This window comes from Salmo salar, chromosome ssa28, assembly GCF_905237065.1.
Source record: "Salmo salar chromosome ssa28, Ssal_v3.1, whole genome shotgun sequence".
Lineage (NCBI taxonomy): Eukaryota > Metazoa > Chordata > Actinopteri > Salmoniformes > Salmonidae > Salmo > Salmo salar.
In genome coordinates, this window is record NC_059469.1 from 30,392,506 (window position 1) to 30,410,456 (window position 17,951).

The 17,951-nt window shown below is 41.7% G+C and overlaps 1 protein-coding gene across 1 annotated transcript in view; it reads left to right on the forward strand.

Moving 5' to 3' along the window:
- LOC106589776 (ankyrin repeat and fibronectin type-III domain-containing protein 1) overlaps positions 1–17,951 on the forward strand; it is a 133,128-nt gene that overhangs the window by 46,238 nt on the left and 68,939 nt on the right. Inside the window, exon 12 of the mRNA XM_014180106.2 lies at positions 10,835–11,001. Coding sequence (XP_014035581.2) covers positions 10,835–11,001 — 167 coding nt within the window. The remainder of the gene's footprint in view (positions 1–10,834; positions 11,002–17,951) is intronic.

Genomic DNA, 17,951 nt, shown 5'->3' on the forward strand with positions numbered 1-17,951 from the left:
CAGAATTTCCTCGTGGGCGAGGATATTGGAAATTTAATCAAAGCCTACTAACTTGTTTATAACTAGGACAGAAGAATTTATAACTGACTTTTTCCGAAATAACATAGGTAGGTACAGCAAATCCCCTTATTGTATGAGACACTTTTAAATGTGCCTTTAGAGGCCATGCAATTCAGTACTCATCTATAAAACAAAAGCAATTTAGATCAAAAGAGTCCATATTAACAAAGGAAATTGAAGGACTAACAGTACAGTTAGATAGCAATAAAAACTGTACCATAGAGGCACTGAATAAGTTAGAGGAAAAAGAAATGGAGGAACTTATTCAAGAAAGATCCAGTGTAATATAATATAAAAATAAAGCAAACTGGATGGAATATGGGGAAAAATGCACCAAATTAATTTTCAATCGTCAACATAGAAATGCTACCAAAAAAAGGTATTGAAACTTGTTACAAATGATGGAGTCACGCATGATTCCCAGAATGATATTTTGAAATAGGAAGTAAAGCCTCCTCCATCTCCACTAAACGAAGCTAATTGTATGGATCTTTTTCCTATTAATAATGTCAAATTTACATCTGTACAGAAAGACTCATGTGAAGGCCAAATTACAGAGGAGGAACTTATTGATGCAATTAAAGCCTTTAAGGCTGGGAAAACTCTAGGGCTGGATGGCATACCAGTGAAAGTATACCAAACTCTTTTTTATATACTCAGAGGACCATTAGCATGTTTTAACCACTCCTATATAAATGGTAGATTATCGGACACTCAACAACAAGGTCTGATTTCATTATTACTGAAACAGGATCCAAGTGGTATATATAAAGTTCCAGTCCATTTAAAAATTGGAGGCCTCTTACACTTCAGTGTTGTGATGCAAAAATTCTAGCTAAATGCTTGGCGCATAGAATTAACAAGGTATTGTCAGATATTATTAGACAGGTTTTTTACATGGACGATACATTGGAGACAATATAAGACAAGTACTGGAAACAATAGAATACTATGAAATATCAGAGAAAGCAGGCCTGGTTTTCATAGCTGATTTTGAAAAGGCTTTTGATTAAGTACGACTTATATATAAATGCCTATAATATTTCAATTTTGGAGAATCTCTTATAAAATGGGTTAAAGTTATGTATTGTAACCCTAGGTGTAAAATAGTAAATAATGGCTACATCTCAGAAAGTTTTAAACTATCAAGAGGAGTAAAACAAGGTTGTCCACTATCGGCATATCTATTTATTATTGGCATCGAAATGTTAGCTCTTAAAATTAGATCAAACAATAATATTAAGGGATTAGAAATCCGTGGCTTAAAAACAAAGGTGTCATTGTATGCTGATGATTCATGTTTTCTTTTGAAACCACAATTAGAATCCCTCCACAGCCTCTTAGAGGATCTAGATACTTTTGCTTACCTCTCTGGATTAAAAAAAAATAACTTTTACATTACCGTGTAGTTTACCAATAAAATGATCTGACGGGGATGTGGACATACTCGGTATACAAATCCCGAAAGAAAGAAATTATCTCACTACAATACATTTTTTATAGAAAGTTAGCAAAAATAGATAAGATCTTGCTACCATGGAAAGGAAAAGACCTGTCCATTTGTGGAAAAATCACCCTGATTAACGCTTTAGTCTTATCACAGTTGACCTATTTGCTTATGGTTTTGCCTACAACTAGTGACCTGCTTTTTAAATTCTTCAATTATTAAATATTCCATTTTATTTGGAATGGCAAGCCAGACAAAATTAAAAGGGCCTATTTATTTAATGAATATGAATTCGTAGGGCAGAAATGATTAAATATGAAAGCATTAAACCTCTCACTAAATGCATCAGTCATATAAAAGTTATACTTAAATCCAAAATGGTTCTCTTGTAAATTAGTAAGAATGTCTCACCCCATGTTCAAGAATGGCCTTTTTCCTTTTATTCAGATTACAACTGTTCACTTTCAGTTATTTGAAAATGAAATCATCTCCAAAATATAGTTATTTTTTAAACAAGCCTTAGAAAGTTGTTTACAATTTCAGTTTAATCCACCTGAAAAGACAGAACAAATAATACAACAAATATTGTGGTAAAACTGAAATATACTAATTGATTAAAAAAAATGTATTTTTTTATAAAATGTTTAAAAAGGTATAATTTTTGTAAATTATAAATAGGACTGGTGGAGTTATGTCACACATGCAGCTAACACAGACATATGGAAATGTCTGCTCTACCCAAAATTACAATTGCAGCATTACCACAAAAATGGAAGAGGCAAGTAGAAGGGGGAAAAAGTAAGGAACTTTTATGTTGACCCTATATTAAAGAACATAAATGGTTAAAGAAAATTGTGATGAATAAAAACATATACCAATTTCATTTAAGGACCAAAAAATGGACAGCTGTGCCATATACATTGCAAAATAGTTGGGAAGAGATTTTCGATGTACCGATTCCATGGCATATGGTTTATGAATTGACACGCAAACAACGCCAGATTCAAAACTTTGAATTATTCAATTTAAATTGTTATACAAAAATCTTGCAACCAGTAGAATGTTATATATATGGGGGATACAATCTTCCCAGCTCTGCAGATTTGCTGCGAGGAGGCAGAGTCATTCGATTTATTTTTGTACTGTCCATATGTAGCTCGTTTTTGGTCACAGGTCCAGGAATGGCTGAAGAATTGCAGCATTTACCTAGAACTAACAATGCAGATAGCAATACTGGGTGATTTGAAAAGTCATAGTCAATCAATCAATAATATAATAATTATTTTAGAAAAATATTTATCTTTGATTTACAATCTGCAAAAGCTATGACCATAGAAAGGTTCAGTACTTTTGTGAAGCATCACAGCACAGTTGAAAAAAATATGGCAAATAGAAATCCAAAATGGATGATGTTGAGAGATAGATGGGAGGGGTTGAATGGAGCTGAAGGGTGGGACTAATAACAAGATAACCAATGTAAAACATACAGGGGTCTGTAAAATGTATATAGGTTCAGAAAGTTTGTGAAATAGCACAGTTACAAATAGAAATCAAACTGGATGGACATCAGAAATAGAGGAAGGACTAAAAACAAACAAAATATAACTATTGTAAAATAGATTGTGTCTGTAAAATGTGTATAATATGTATAACTGAAGGAAGAAGCCTAAGTGTTATTGTTTGTTAGTTTACTCCAATTGGGGGAGGGGTGGTAGGGTTTGCGGGAAATAATAAAGGTATATTCTAAAAAAAAAAGTGTATATGTGTGTATAGATGTCCTAACCAACTTGCCAAAACTAAAGTTTGTTAACAAGAAATGTGTGGTTGAAAAACGAGTTTTAATGACTCCAACCTAAGTGTATGTAAACTTCCGATTTCAACTGTATGTATGTGTATGAATGTATATATGTGTGTATGTATGTATATGTGTGTTTATGTATATGTGAATATATATATTATATATTATTTTTATTTCACCTTTATTTAGCCAGGTAGGCCAGTTGGGAACAAGTTCTCATTTACAACTGCGACCTGGCCAAGATAAAGCAAAGCAGTGTGACACAAACAACAACACAGAGTTACACATGGAATAAACAAATGTACAGTCAATAACACAATAGAAAAGTCTATACACAGTGTGTTCAAATGTAGTAAGATTAGGGAGGTAAGGCAATAAATAGGCCATAGTGGCGAAGTAATTACAATTTAGCAATTAAACACTGGAGTGATAGATGTGCAGAAGATGAATGTGCAAGTAGAGATACTGGGGTGCAAAGGAGCAAAACATTTTTAAATAAAATAACAGAATGGGGATGAGGTAGTTGGATGGGCTATTTACAGATGGGTTATGTATAGGTGCAGTGATCTGTGAGCTGCTCTGAAAGCTGATGTTTTAAGTTTAAGTTAGTGAGGGAGATATAAGTCTCCAGCTTCAGTGATTTTTGCAATTCGTTCCAGTCATTGGCAGCAGAGAACTGGAAGGAAAAGTGGCCAAAGGAGGAATAGGCTTTGCGGGTGGCCAAAGGAGGAATAGGCTTTGCGGGTGACCAGTGAAATATACCTGCTGGAGCGTGTGCTACAGGTGGGTGCTGCTATGGTGACCAGTGAGCTGAGTTAAGGCGGGGCTTTACCTAGCAGAGACTTGTAGATGACCTGGAGCCAGTGGGTTAGGCAACGAATATGAAGCGAGGGCCAGCCAACGAGAGCATACAGGTCGCAGTGGTGGGTAGTATATGGGGCTTTGGTGACGAAACGGATGGCACTGTGATAGACTGCTTCCAATTTGCTGAGTAGAGTGTTGGAGGCTATTTGATGAATGACATCGCAGAAGTCAAGGATCGGTAGGATAGTCAGTTTTACGAGGGTATGTTTGGCAGCATGAGTGAAGGATGCTTTGTTGCGAAAATAGGAAGCCGATTCTAGATTTAATTTTGGATTGGAGATGCTTAATGTGAGTCTGGAAGGAGAGTTTACAGTCTAACCAGACACCTGGGTATTTGAAATTGTCCACATATTCAGAACCGTCCAGAGTAGTGATGCTGGATGGGCAGGCAGGTGCAGGCAGCTATCGATTGAAGAACATGCATTTAGTTTTCTTGCATTTAAGAGCAGTTGGAGGCCAAGAAAGGAGAGCTGTATGGCATTGAAGCTTGTCTGGAGGTTAGTTAACACAGTGTCCAAAGAAGGGCCAGAAGTATACAGAATGGTGTCATCTGCGTAGAGGTGGATCAGAGAATCATCAGCAGCAAGAGCAACATCATTGATGTATACAGAGAAAAGAGTCAGCCCTAGAATTGAACCCTGTGGCACCCCCATAGAGACTGCCAGAGGTCCGGACAACAGGCCCTCCGATTTGACATACTGAACTTTGTATGAGAAGTAGTTGGTGAACCAGGCGAGGCAGTCATTTGAGAAACAAAGGCTGTTGAGTCTGCCGATAAGAATGTGGTGATTGATAGAGTCAAAAGCCTTGGCCAGGTCGACGAATACGCCTGCACAGTATTGTCTTTTATCAATGGCGGTTATGATATCGTTTAGGACCTTGAGCGTGGCTGAGGTGCACCAATGACCAGCTCGGAAACCAGATTGCATAGCGGAGAAGGTACGGTGGGATTTGAAATGGTCGGTGATCTGTTTGTTAACTTGGCTTTCGAAGACCTTAGAAAGGCAGGGTAGGAAAGATATAGGTCTGTAGCAATTTGGGTCTAGAGTGTCTCCCCCTTTGAAGAGGGGGATGACCGTGGCAGCTTTCCAATCTTTGGGAATCTCAGACGATACGAAAGAGAGTTTGAACAGGCTAGTAATAGGGGTTCCAACAATTGCGGCGGATCATTTTAGAAAGAGAAGGTCCAGATTGTCTAGCCCAGCTGATTTGTAGGTGTCCAGATTTTGCAACTCTTTCACAACATCAGCTATCTGGATTTCGGTGAAGGAGAAATTGGGGAGGTTTGTGAACGTTGCTGTGGGGAGTACAGGGCTGTTGACCGGGGTAGGGCTAGCCAGGTGAAAAGCATGACCAGCCGTAGAAAATTCGTATTGAAATTCTCAATTATCATGGATTTATCGGTGGTGACAGTGTTTCCTAGCCTCAGTGCAGTGGGCAGCTGGGAGGAGGTGCTCTTATTCTCCATGGACTTTACAGTGTCTGTAACGGCTGTCTGTAAGAGGGAACCAAGGTGCAGCAGAGGATGTGTTCATCATTAGAATTTTTATTCAAAAAAGCAAGAGAACACTACAAAATGAACAAAAACGACAGCAAACAGTTCTGCTAGGTACAAAACTCTAAACAGAAACAATTACCCACAAAACCCAAAGGAAAAACATGCTCCTTATGTGTGACTCCCAATCAGCAGCAACGAACTTCAGCTGTGCCTGATTGGGAGCCACACACATGGCCCAAAACAAAGAAATACCAAAACATAGAAAAAGGAACATAGAACGCCCACCCAATGTAACACCCTGGCCTAACCAAAATAAAGAACAAAAAAAAAAACTCTCTATGGCCAGGGCGTTACAGTGTCCCAGAACTTTTTGGAGTTTGTGCTACAGGATGCACATTTCCGTTTGAAAAAGCTAGCCTTTGCTTTCCTAACTGCCTGTGTATATTGGTTCCTAACTTCCCTGAAAAGTTGCATATCGCAGGGGCTATCCGATGCTATTGCAGTACGCCACAGGATGTTTTTGTGCTGGTCAAGGGCAGTCAGGTCTGGAGTGAACCAAGGGCTATATTCCTGGTTCTAAAATGTTTGAATGGGGCATTCATATTTAAGTTGGTGAGGAAAGCACTTTTAAAGAATAACCAGGCATCCTCTACTGATGGAATGAAGTCAATATCCTTCCAGGATACCCGGGCCAGGTCGATTAGAAAGGGCTGCTCACTGAAGTGTTTTAGTGAGCGTTTGACTGTGATGAGGGGTGGACGTTTGACCGCAGACCCATTACGGACGCAGGCAATGAGGCAGTCATCGCTGAGATCCTGGTTGAAGACAGCAGAGGTGTATTTAGAGGGCAGGTTGGTCAGGATGATATCTATGAGGGTGCCCGTGTTTACATGTCCCAGTTTAGGTCACCTAACATATATATATGTATATATATATACAGTTGAAGTCGGAAGTTTACATACACCTTAGCCAAATACATTTAAACTCCGTTTTTCACAATTCCTGACATTTAATCCTAGTAAAAATTAGGTCAGTTAGGATCACCACTTTATTTTAAGAATGTGAAATGTCAGAATAAAAGTAGAGAGAATGATTTATTTCAGCTTTTATTTCTTTCATCACATTCCCAGTGGGTCAGAAGTTCACATACACTTAATTAGTATTTGGTAGCATTGCCTTTAAATTGTTTAACTTGGGTCAAATGTTTCGGGTAGCCTTCCACAAGCTTCCCACACTAAGTTGGGTGAATGTTGGCCCCCACAACATGATGCTGCCACCCCCGTGCTTCACGGTTGGGATGGTATTCTTCGGCTTGCAAGCTTCCCCCTTTTTCCTCCAAACATAACGATGGTCATTATGGCCAAACAGTTCTATTTTTGTTTCATCAGACCAGAGGACATTTCTCCAAAAAGTATGATTTTTATCCTTATGTGCAGTTGCAAACCGTAGTCTGGCTTTTTTATGGCAGTTTTTGATCAGTGGCTTCTTCCTTGCTGAGCAGCCTTTCAGGTTATGTCGATATATGACTCGTTTTACTGTGGATATAGATACTTTTGCACCTGTGTCCTCCAGCATCATCACAAGGTCCTTTGCTGTTGTTCTGGGATTGATCTGCACTTTTCGCACCAAAGTACATTCATCTCTAGGAGACAGAACGCGTCTCCTTCCTGAGCGGTATGACGGCTGTGTGGTCCCATGGTGTTTATGCTTGCGTACTATTGTTTGTACAGATGAACGTGGTACCTTCAGGCATTTGGACATTGCTCCCAAGGATAAACCAGACTACACATTTTTTTCTGAGGTCTTGACTGATTTCTTTTGATGTTCCCATTATGTCAAGCAAAGAGGCAGTGAGTTTGAAGGTAGGCCTTGAAATACATCCACAGGTACACCTCCAATTGACTCGAATGAGATCAATTAGCCGATCAGAAGCTTCTAAAGCCATTACATAATTTTCTGGAATTTTCCAAGCTGTTTAAAGGCACCTTCAACTTAGTGTATGTAAACTTCTGACCCACTGAAATTGTGATACAGTGAATTATAAGTGAAATAATCTGTCTGCAAACAATTGTTGGAAAAATTACTTGTGTCATGCAAAACTATAGTTTCTTAACAAGACATTTGTGAAGTGGTTGAAAAAAGAGTTTTAATGACTCCAACCTAAGTGTATGTAAACTTCCGACTTACACTGTATATAGCATAGCACTGATACGTTATTTTCCATATAATGACTCTAAAATGTAAACGTGAAATCATGTGGAGACTGTTTTTGGAACACTCACATTTGACATTTCACATGTGAGCATGTGTTTTTGAAACACTTGACGTGTGATTCAAATTCTGAGGTATGTTGTGGTGGTGCGCAGGCAGCTGTTTGTTCAGCTGCAATTGCTAATAACCCATCCATAACCACCCAACTAGGCCTATATGTGATAAAGTGAAAATCTGAGGCCTGCACTGACGCTAACCCGCAAATATAGAAAATGCCTTGTAGGCTACAGTCAGAGACTGCAGAACAACTTTTTTCACAGGGGGTGCAGGATTGTCTTGTTGTCTGATATAGAAAAGTTCTGCTTTTAATATCCAACATTTAGGTAAGTTATTTGTTTACCTTTCATATAATTAGATACATGCAGCTTCTCTTCTGTCATTATATGTTGCCCAGAATATTGTAATGAATCGATAGAATTAATGCTTCAATCTAGTTGACATCGGTAAAGTTCTCTGTCATCTTTGGTTCTTTGCGGAGCAAAAACGTTTAGGTACTGGCAGTGGCGACCCGTCATTCAGGCCAGGCCAATGTAGGTGTTTCAGCCTAGCTCAGTGCTTTCTGTGGTGGTGGGGCAGCCAGGGGAAAATATGGAGCGTAGGGGTTGGTAATGTTCTCTGGTTGCACCGTGATTGGCTCAGTGTTCTGTCACTCATTGGGAAACTACTTCACCGCAAAATCTACGGGGAGATCTAAAAATGTAAGTCCCTTGGGTACTGTCATAGAGTTACACTATTAGTGTTCATCCAAGAAGGCTCAAGGTCATTGGCCACAGATAAAATTACGTCAAATCATGTTATATCTACTGTAGCTTTGATTGGACTGATGCTTTCAAAATCTTACCTAGACAAGCAGTCATCCTCATGAATCAAGTCAATAATCTTCTGGCAAATCCTTTTCAATCCTTGTCATGATGAAGAGAAATTAGAGATAAAACGTATCAGTGCTCATCGGCCATTGGACATAAACATTACACAACAAGTTGTAAATTGCAAATTCAACAATGAGTGATTTGGAAGGAATCAGTGGCTGACTGCAAGCATTGCAAAGCAATCACTAGCCTGCTATTCAGTGGACTGGGTGTGTGGTCCAAGTCTGGGTTTAAGGGTCTCTTTTCCAAGCTTAAAAGGATAGACATTCACATGCAACAGACTTCAGTGAGTTTAAGACAATTGCGAACTCTGAAACAAACGAGCTCCGACTGGGAAAATACATTTTGAATGGTCATCCAACTCAGAATTCCAAGTTGGGAACTCTGACCTCTTTCTAGAGCTCCGACCTGAAGATCACTGACGCAATGATTCAACCTTGTTTTTTTCCAGAGTTCCCAGTTGTCTTGAAAGCGCCATACATCCAGAGAATGGCAGACTTTGATGACAGGGAGATATGTATACTGTAACTAAGAAAGTAATACTAAGTGTATGTTGTGTAGTAGCCCATGTGCCTCACCCCAATAATTTGGTCCCTTTCCCCCTCACAACTTATCCTACTGTTCTGACTTGGTGGTGCACATGTAGCATATAGTCTGTTTTAGAGACATGTAATCATCTAACATTGTAAGAGTTTTCATTGCCTGCTTATATGCCCCCTTTATTTATCTTACGGTTCTGACTTGGTGTACAGGAAGAAAACTGTAAGAACGGCCCATATTCTGAATTCTGTCAATGTACCTTTCAAAAGTGCTGAACAAATATTTATGACTATGTCAGTCCTAGCTCTCTCATTAATATCTTAATTGAAATTACTGATTGCCTCTTATCTGCGCTCGTCGTACCCTTATGCCATCATTTGTACATCTCAATTGTCATTACATCAGTTTGGCCGGTTGTAAGGAAATAGAATAGAATAGCTGTGAAAACTACCCAACATGTTTCTGATAAGATTTCAGTTTGGCATTGGATGCATATTTTATGAGGTTGAAGTAATATCAGTTTTTATGAAGCTGATAAAAACAGCACCTCTACAGACGGTATTTAACTGCACATTTGCATTCTCTGAAGATGCTGAAAGTAAAAAATCACATTTCTCCACACCTTTAGCCTACATTTGATGTAGATCTATCATTTTACTGCAAGAAAGGCTTTATTCCGCAGGAGTTAATATCAAGGCTATGTAAAGAGGTTATATACCTACAGTTAGCATCCAGGTTTCAGTTTCCATTTAACCCAACTAAACAGTAGGCTACAGTTCCCTTGACGTGCCCTAGGCCTATTTGAAGTCCCCATCTTGTGACTGTCGAATTTGTGTGCTAGCACTGCTATCATCAAAGTAGATGTCCTAACCGACTTGCCTAAACTATAGTTTGTTAACAAGAAAATTGTGGAGTGGTCGAAAAACGAGTTTTAATGACTCCAACCTAAGTGTATGTTAACTTACGACTTCAACTGTATGTATGTACGTATATGGATATGTATGTTCACCCAAAAATATATATGGGGGATTGGAAATGATGCAGACAATACCATTGATGGAGCAACAATCTATCTGCAATAATGATCCACCCCTTAAAAAAAACTAAAAAAGCAAACAAACAAACACGTACACACACACACACACACACACACACACACACACACACTAACCGTAACCCAGCTCCTAACTCTAACCCTAAAACTAATTCTAACCTTAACCCTAAACCCCCTAGAAATAGCATTTGACCTTCTAGGGACCAAATGTACCCAGTTGTTCACATTTTTGTTTGTTTACTATTTTTGTGTGGATTACTGGTCCCAACAAGTATAGTTAAACACGTCCACACACACATACACACACACATTTCACCAACTGACCCTGTATTCTCCCTTTCCCTCTCACGCTCTCTTTCTCTCTCTATCTGTCTCTCTGTCCCTCTGTCTCTCCATCTCTCTCTCATCCCTGCCTGCCTCCCTCTCTCTCCAGGACATCTCGGCCTATCAGAGGCGTAGCCAGCATCGCCTGACCCCAGGTCTGTACCTGGGTTACCTGAAGCTCAGCAGCTCTGTAGACCAGATCAGAGTGCTGGTGCAACAGAGGATGCCCAACATGCTGTGCCATGCGCGGGTACGAGACAACGCCAATGTCTCCAGGTGAGGACACACCATAGCAAGACGTTTAAGGTTTTCAGTTTCAATACATTTGAACATAAAATGTCTAAAAACATGTTTTCACTTTGTCATTCTGGTGTATTGTTTGTAAATGGATTAAAAAAGAAATGGGTCAGTGATATTGACATTTGATAATGCTGTATTGTGCTGTGTAACCGTTGTTTTTGGTCTGTCTGTCTGCCTGTCCGTATTGTAGGTGGTAATAGGGTTGGCCTGTCTGTATTGTAGGTGGTAGTAGGGTTGGTCTGTATGTATTGTAGGTGGTAGTAGAGTTGGTCTGTCTGTATTGTAGGTGGTAATAGGGTTGGCCTGTCTGTATTGTAGGTGGTAATAGCGTTGGTCTGTATTGTAGGTAGTAGTAGGGTTGGTCTGTCTGTATTGTAGGTGGTAATAGGGTTACCCTGTATTGTAGGTGGTAGTAGGGTTGGTCGGTCTGTATTGTAGGTGGTAATAGGGTTGGCCTGTATTGGAGGTGGTAATAGGGTTGGTCTGTCTGTATTGTAGGGGGTAATAGAGTTGGCCTGTCTGTATTGTAGGGGGTAATAGGGTTGGCCTGTCTGTATTGTAGGTGGTAATAGCGTTGGTCTGTATTGTAGGTGGTAATAGGGTTGCCCTGTCTGTATTGTAGGGGGTAATAGAGTTGGCCTGTCTGTATTGTAGGGGGTAATAAGGTTGGCCTGTCTGTATTGTAGGGGGTAATAGGGTTGGCCTGTCTGTATTGTAGGGGGTAATAGGGTTGGCCTGTCTGTATTGTAGGGGGTAATAAGGTTGGCCTGTCTGTATTGTAGGTGGTAGTAGGGTTGGCCTGTCTGTATTGTAGGCGGTAATAGAGTTGGCCTGTCTGTATTGTAGGGGGTAATAGGGTTGGTCTGTCTGTATTGTAGGTTGTAATAGGGTTGGTCTGTCTGTATTGTAGGTGGTAATAGGGTTGGCCTGTCTGTATTGTAGGTGGTAGTAGAGTTGACCTGTCTGTGTTGTAGGTGGTAGTAGAGTTGACCTGTCTGTATTGTAGGTGGTAGTAGGGTTGGTCTGTATTGTAGGTGGTAATAGGGTTGGCCTGTCTGTATTGTAGGTGGTAGTAGGGTTGTCCTGTCTGTATTGTAGGTAGTAATAGGGTTGGCCTGTCTGTATTGTAGGTCGTAGTAGGGTTGGCCTGTCTGTATTGTAGGTGGTAGTAGGTTTGGCCTGTCTGTATTGTAGGTGGTAATAGGGTTGGCCTGTCTGTATTGTAGGTGTTAGTAGGGTTGTCCGGTCTGTATTGTAGGTAGTAATAGGGTTGGCCTGTCTGTATTGTAGGTTGTAATAGGGTTGGCCTGTCCGTATTTTAGGTAGTAATAGGGTTGGCCTGTCCGTATTGTAGGTGGTAATATGGTTGGCCTGTCTGTATTGTAGGGGGTAATAGGGTTGTCCTGTCTGTATTGTAGGTGGTAATAGGGTTGGCCTGTCTGTATTGTAGGGGGTAATAGGGTTGGTCTGTATTGTAGGTGGTAATAGGGTTGGTCTGTATTGTAGGTGGTAATAGGGTTGGCCTGTCTGTATTGTAGGTGGGAGTAGGGTTGGTCTGTATTGTAGGTGGTAATAGGGTTGGTCTGTATTGTAGGTGGTAATAGGGTTGGCCTGTCTGTATTGTAGGTGGTAGTAGGGTTGCTCTGTATTGTAGGTGGTAATAGGGTTGGTCTGTCTGTATTGTAAGTGGTAGTAGGTTGGGCATGTCTGTATTGTAGGTGGTAATAGGGTTGGTCTGTGTTGTAGGTGGTAATAGGGTTGGTCTGTGTTGTAGGTGGTAATAGGGTTGGTCTGTCTGTATTGTAGGTGGTAATCGGGTTGGTATGTCTGTATTGTAGGTGGTAATAGGGTTGGCCTGTCTGTATTGTAGGTGGAAGTAGGTTTGGCATGTCTGTATTGTAGGTGGTAATACGGTTGGCCTGTCTGTATTGTAGGTGGTAGTAGGTTTGGCATGTCTGTATTGTAGGTGGTAATAGGGTTGGCCTGTCTGTATTGTAGGTGGCAGTGGGGTTGGTCTGTCTGTATTGTAGATGGTAATAGGGTTGGCCTGTATTGTAGGTGGTAATAGGGTTGGTCTGTCTGTATTGTAGGTGGTAATAGGGTTGGCCTGTATTGTAGGTGGTAATAGGGTTGGCCTGTCTGTATTGTAGGTGGTAGTAGGTTTGGCATGTCTGTATTGTAGGTGGTAATAGGGTTGGACTGTATTGTAGGTGGTAATAGGCTTGGTCTGTCTGTATTGTAGGTGGTAATAGGGTTGGCCTGTATTGTAGGTGGTAATAGGGTTGGTCTGTCTGTATTGTAGGTGGTAGTAGGGTTGGCCTGTCTGTATTGTAGTTGGTAGTAGGGTTGTCCTGTCTGTATTGTAGGTAGTAATAGGGTTGGCCTGTCTGTATTGTAGGTCGTAGTAGGGTTGGCCTGTCTGTATTGTCGGTGGTAGTAGGTTTGGCCTGTCTGTATTGTAGGGGGTAATAGGGTTGGTCTGTATTGTAGGTGGTAATAGGGTTGGTCTGTATTGTAGGTGGTAATAGGGTTGGTCTGTCTGTATTGTAGGTGGTAGTAGGGTTGGTCTGTATTGTAGGTGGTAGTAGGGTTGGTCTGTATTGTAGGTGGTAATAGGGTTGGCCTGTCTGTATTGTAGTGGTAGTAGGGTTGGTCTGTATTGTAGGTGGTAATAGGGTTGGCCTGTCTGTATTGTAAGTGGTAGTAGGTTTGGCATGTCTGTATTGTAGGTGGTAATAGGGTTGGTCTGTGTTGTAGGTGGTAATAGGGTTGGTCTTTGTTGTAGGTGGTAGAAGGGTTGGTCTGTCTGTATTGCAGGTGGTAATCGGGTTGGTATGTCTGTATTGTAGGTGGTAATAGGGTTGGCCTGTCTGTATTGTAGGTGGTAGTAGGTTTGGCATGTCTGTATTGTAGGTGGTAATAGGGTTGGCCTGTCTGTATTGTAGGTGGCAGTGGGGTTGGTCTGTCTGTATTGTAGATGGTAATAGGGTTGGCCTGTCTGTATTGTAGGTGATAATAGGGTTGGCCTGTCTGTATTGTAGGTGGTAGTAGGGTTGGCCTGTCTGTATTGTAGGTGGTAGTAGAGTTGACCTGTATTGTAGGTGGTAATAGGGTTGGACTGTATTGTAAGTGGTAATAGGGTTGGTCTGTCTGTATTGTAGGTGGTAATAGGGTTGGCCTGTGTTGTAGGTGGTAATAGGGTTGGCCTGTCTGTATTGTAGGTGGTAGTAGGTTTGGCATGTCTGTATGGTAGGTGGTAATAGGGTTGGACTGTATTGTAGGTGGTAATAGGCTTGGTCTGTCTGTATTGTAGGTGGTAATAGGGTTGGCCTGTATTGTAGGTGGTAATAGGGTTGGTCTGTCTGTATTGTAGGTGGTAGTAGGGTTGGCCTGTCTGTATTGTAGGTGGTAGTAGGGTTGTCCTGTCTGTATTGTAGGTAGTAATAGGGTTCCCCTGTCTGTATTGTAGGTCGTAGTAGGGTTGGCCTGTCTGTATTGTAGGTGGTAGTAGGTTTGGCCTGTCTGTATTGTAGGGGGTAATAGGGTTGGTCTGTATTGTAGGTGGTAATAGGGTTGGCATGTCTGTATTGTAAGTGGTAATAGGGTTGGTCTGTATTGTAGGTGGTAGTGGGGTTGGTCTGACTGTATTGTCGGTGGTAATCGGGTTGGTATGTCTGTATTGTAGGTGGTAATAGGGTTGGTCTGTATTGTAGGTGGTAATAGGGTTGGCCTGTCTGTATTGTAGGTGGTAGTAGGGTTGGTCTGTATTGTAGGTGGTAATAGGGTTGGCCTGTCTGTATTGTAGGTGGTAATAGGGTTGGCCTGTCTGTATTGTAGGTGGTAGTAGGGTTGGCCTGTCTGTATTGTAGGTGGTAGTAGAGTTGACCTGTATTGTAGGTGGTAATAGGGTTGGCCTGTATTGTAGGTGGTAATAGGCTTGGTCTGTCTGTATTGTAGGTGGTAATAGGGTTGGCCTGTATTGTAGGTGGTAATTGGGTTGGTCTGTCTGTATTGTAGATGGTAGTAGGTTTGGCCTGTCTGTATTGTAGGTGGTAGTAGGGTTGGTCTGTCTGTATTGTAGGTGGTAATCGGGTTGGTATGTCTGTATTGTAGGTGGTAGTAGGTTTGGCATGTCTGTATTGTAGGTGGTAATAGGGTTGGCCTGTCTGTATTGTAGGTGGCAGTGGGGTTGGTCTGTCTGTATTGTAGGTGGTAATAGGGTTGGCCTGTCTGTATTGTAGGTGATAATAGGGTTGGCCTGTCTGTATTGTAGGTGGTAATAGGGTTGGCCTGTATTGTAGGTGGTAATAGGATTGGTCTGTCTGTATTGTAGGTGGTAGTAGGGTTGGCCTGTCTGTATTGTAGGTGGTAGTAGGGTTGTCCTGTCTGTATTGTAGGTAGTAATAGGGTTGGCCTGTCTGTATTGTAGGTCGTAGTAGGGTTGGCCTGTCTGTATTGTCGGTGGTAGTAGGTTTGGCCTGTCTGTATTGTAGGGGGTAATAGGGTTGGTCTGTATTGTAGGTGGTAATAGGGTTGGTCTGTATTGTAGGTGGTAATAGGGTTGGTCTGTCTGTATTGTAGGTGGTAGTAGGGTTGGTCTGTATTGTAGGTGGTAGTAGGGTTGGTCTGTATTGTAGGTGGTAATAGGGTTGGCCTGTCTGTATTGTAGTGGTAGTAGGGTTGGTCTGTATTGTAGGTGGTAATAGGGTTTGCCTGTCTGTATTGTAGGTGGTAGTAGATTTGGCATGTCTGTATTGTAGGTGGTAATAGGGTTGGACTGTATTGTAGGTGGTAATAGGCTTGGTCTGTCTGTATTGTAGGTGGTAATAGGGTTGGCCTGTATTGTAGGTGGTAATAGGGTTGGTCTGTCTGTATTGTAGGTGGTAGTAGGGTTGGCCTGTCTGTATTGTAGGTGGTAGTAGGGTTGTCCTGTCTGTATTGTAGGTAGTAATAGGGTTGGCCTGTCTGTATTGTAGGTCGTAGTAGGGTTGGCCTGTCTGTATTGTCGGTGGTAGTAGGTTTGGCCTGTCTGTATTGTAGGGGGTAATAGGGTTGGTCTGTATTGTAGGTGGTAATAGGGTTGGTCTGTATTGTAGGTGGTAATAGGGTTGGTCTGTCTGTCTTGTAGGTGGTAGTAGGGTTGGTCTGTATTGTAGGTGGTAGTAGGGTTGGTCTGTATTGTAGGTGGTAATAGGGTTGGCCTGTCTGTATTGTAGTGGTAGTAGGGTTGGTCTGTATTGTAGGTGGTAATAGGGTTGGCCTGTCTGTATTGTAAGTGGTAGTAGGTTTGGCATGTCTGTATTGTAGGTGGTAATAGGGTTGGTCTGTGTTGTAGGTGGTAATAGGGTTGGTCTTTGTTGTAGGTGGTAATAGGGTTGGTCTGTCTGTATTGTAGGTGGTAATCGGGTTGGTATGTCTGTATTGTAGGTGGTAATAGGGTTGGCCTGTCTGTATTGTAGGTGGTAGTAGGTTTGGCATGTCTGTATTGTAGGTGGTAATAGGGTTGGCCTGTCTGTATTGAAGGTGGCAGTGGGGTTGGTCTGTCTGTATTGTAGGTGGTAATAGGGTTGGCCTGTCTGTATTGTAGGTGATAATAGGGTTGGCCTGTCTGTATTGTAGGTGGTAGTAGGGTTGGCCTGTCTGTATTGTAGGTGGTAGTAGAGATGACCTGTATTGTAGGTGGTAATAGGGTTGGACTGTATTGAAGGTGGTAATAGGGTTGGTCTGTCTGTATTGTAGGTGGTAATAGGGTTGGCCTGTATTGTAGGTGGTAATAGGGTTGGCCTGTCTGTATTGTAGGTGGTAGTAGGTTTGGCATGTCTGTATGGTAGGTGGTAATAGGGTTGGACTGTATTGTAGGTGGTAATAGGCTTGGTCTGTCTGTATTGTAGGTGGTAATAGGGTTGGCCTGTATTGTAGGTGGTAATAGGGTTGGTCTGTCTGTATTGTAGGTGGTAGTAGGGTTGGCCTGTCTGTATTGTAGGTGGTAGTAGGGTTGTCCTGTCTGTATTGTAGGTAGTAATAGGGTTCCCCTGTCTGTATTGTAGGTCGTAGTAGGGTTGGCCTGTCTGTATTGTAGGTGGTAGTAGGTTTGGCCTGTCTGTATTGTAGGGGTGTAATAGGGTTGGTCTGTATTGTAGGTGGTAATAGGGTTTGTCTGTATTGTAGGTGGTAATAGGGTTGGCCTGTCTGTATTGTAGGTGGTAGTAGGGTTGGTCTGACTGTATTGTCGGTGGTAATAGGGTTGGCCTGTCTGTATTGTAGGTGGTAATAGGGTTTGTCTGTATTGTAGGTGGTAATAGGGTTGGCCTGTCTGTATTGTAGGTGGTAGTAGGGTTGGTCTGTATTGTAGGTGGTAATAGGGTTGGCCTGTCTGTATTGTAGGTGGTAATAGGGTTGGCCTGTCTGTATTGTAGGTGGTTGTAGGGTTGGCCTGTCTGTATTGTAGGTGGTAGTAGAGTTGACCTGTATTGTAGGTGGTAATAGGGTTGGCCTGTATTGTAGGTGGTAATAGGCTTGGTCTGTCTGTATTGTAGGTGGTAATAGGGTTGGCCTGTATTGTAGGTGGTAATTGGGTTGGTCTGTCTGTATTGTAGGTGGTAGTAGGTTTGGCCTGTCTGTATTGTAGGTGGTAGTAGGGTTGGTCTGTCTGTATTGTAGGTGGTAATCGGGTTGGTATGTCTGTATTGTAGGTGGTAATACGGTTGGCCTGTCTGTATTGTAGGTGGTAGTAGGTTTGGCATGTCTGTATTGTAGGTGGTAATAGGGTTGGCCTGTCTGTATTGTAGGTGGCAGTGGGGTTGGTCTGTCTGTATGTCTGTATTGTAGGTGGTAATACGGTTGGCCTGTCTGTATTGTAGGTGATAATAGGGTTGGCCTGTCTGTATTGTAGGTGGTAGTAGGGTTGGCCTGTCTGTATTGTAGGT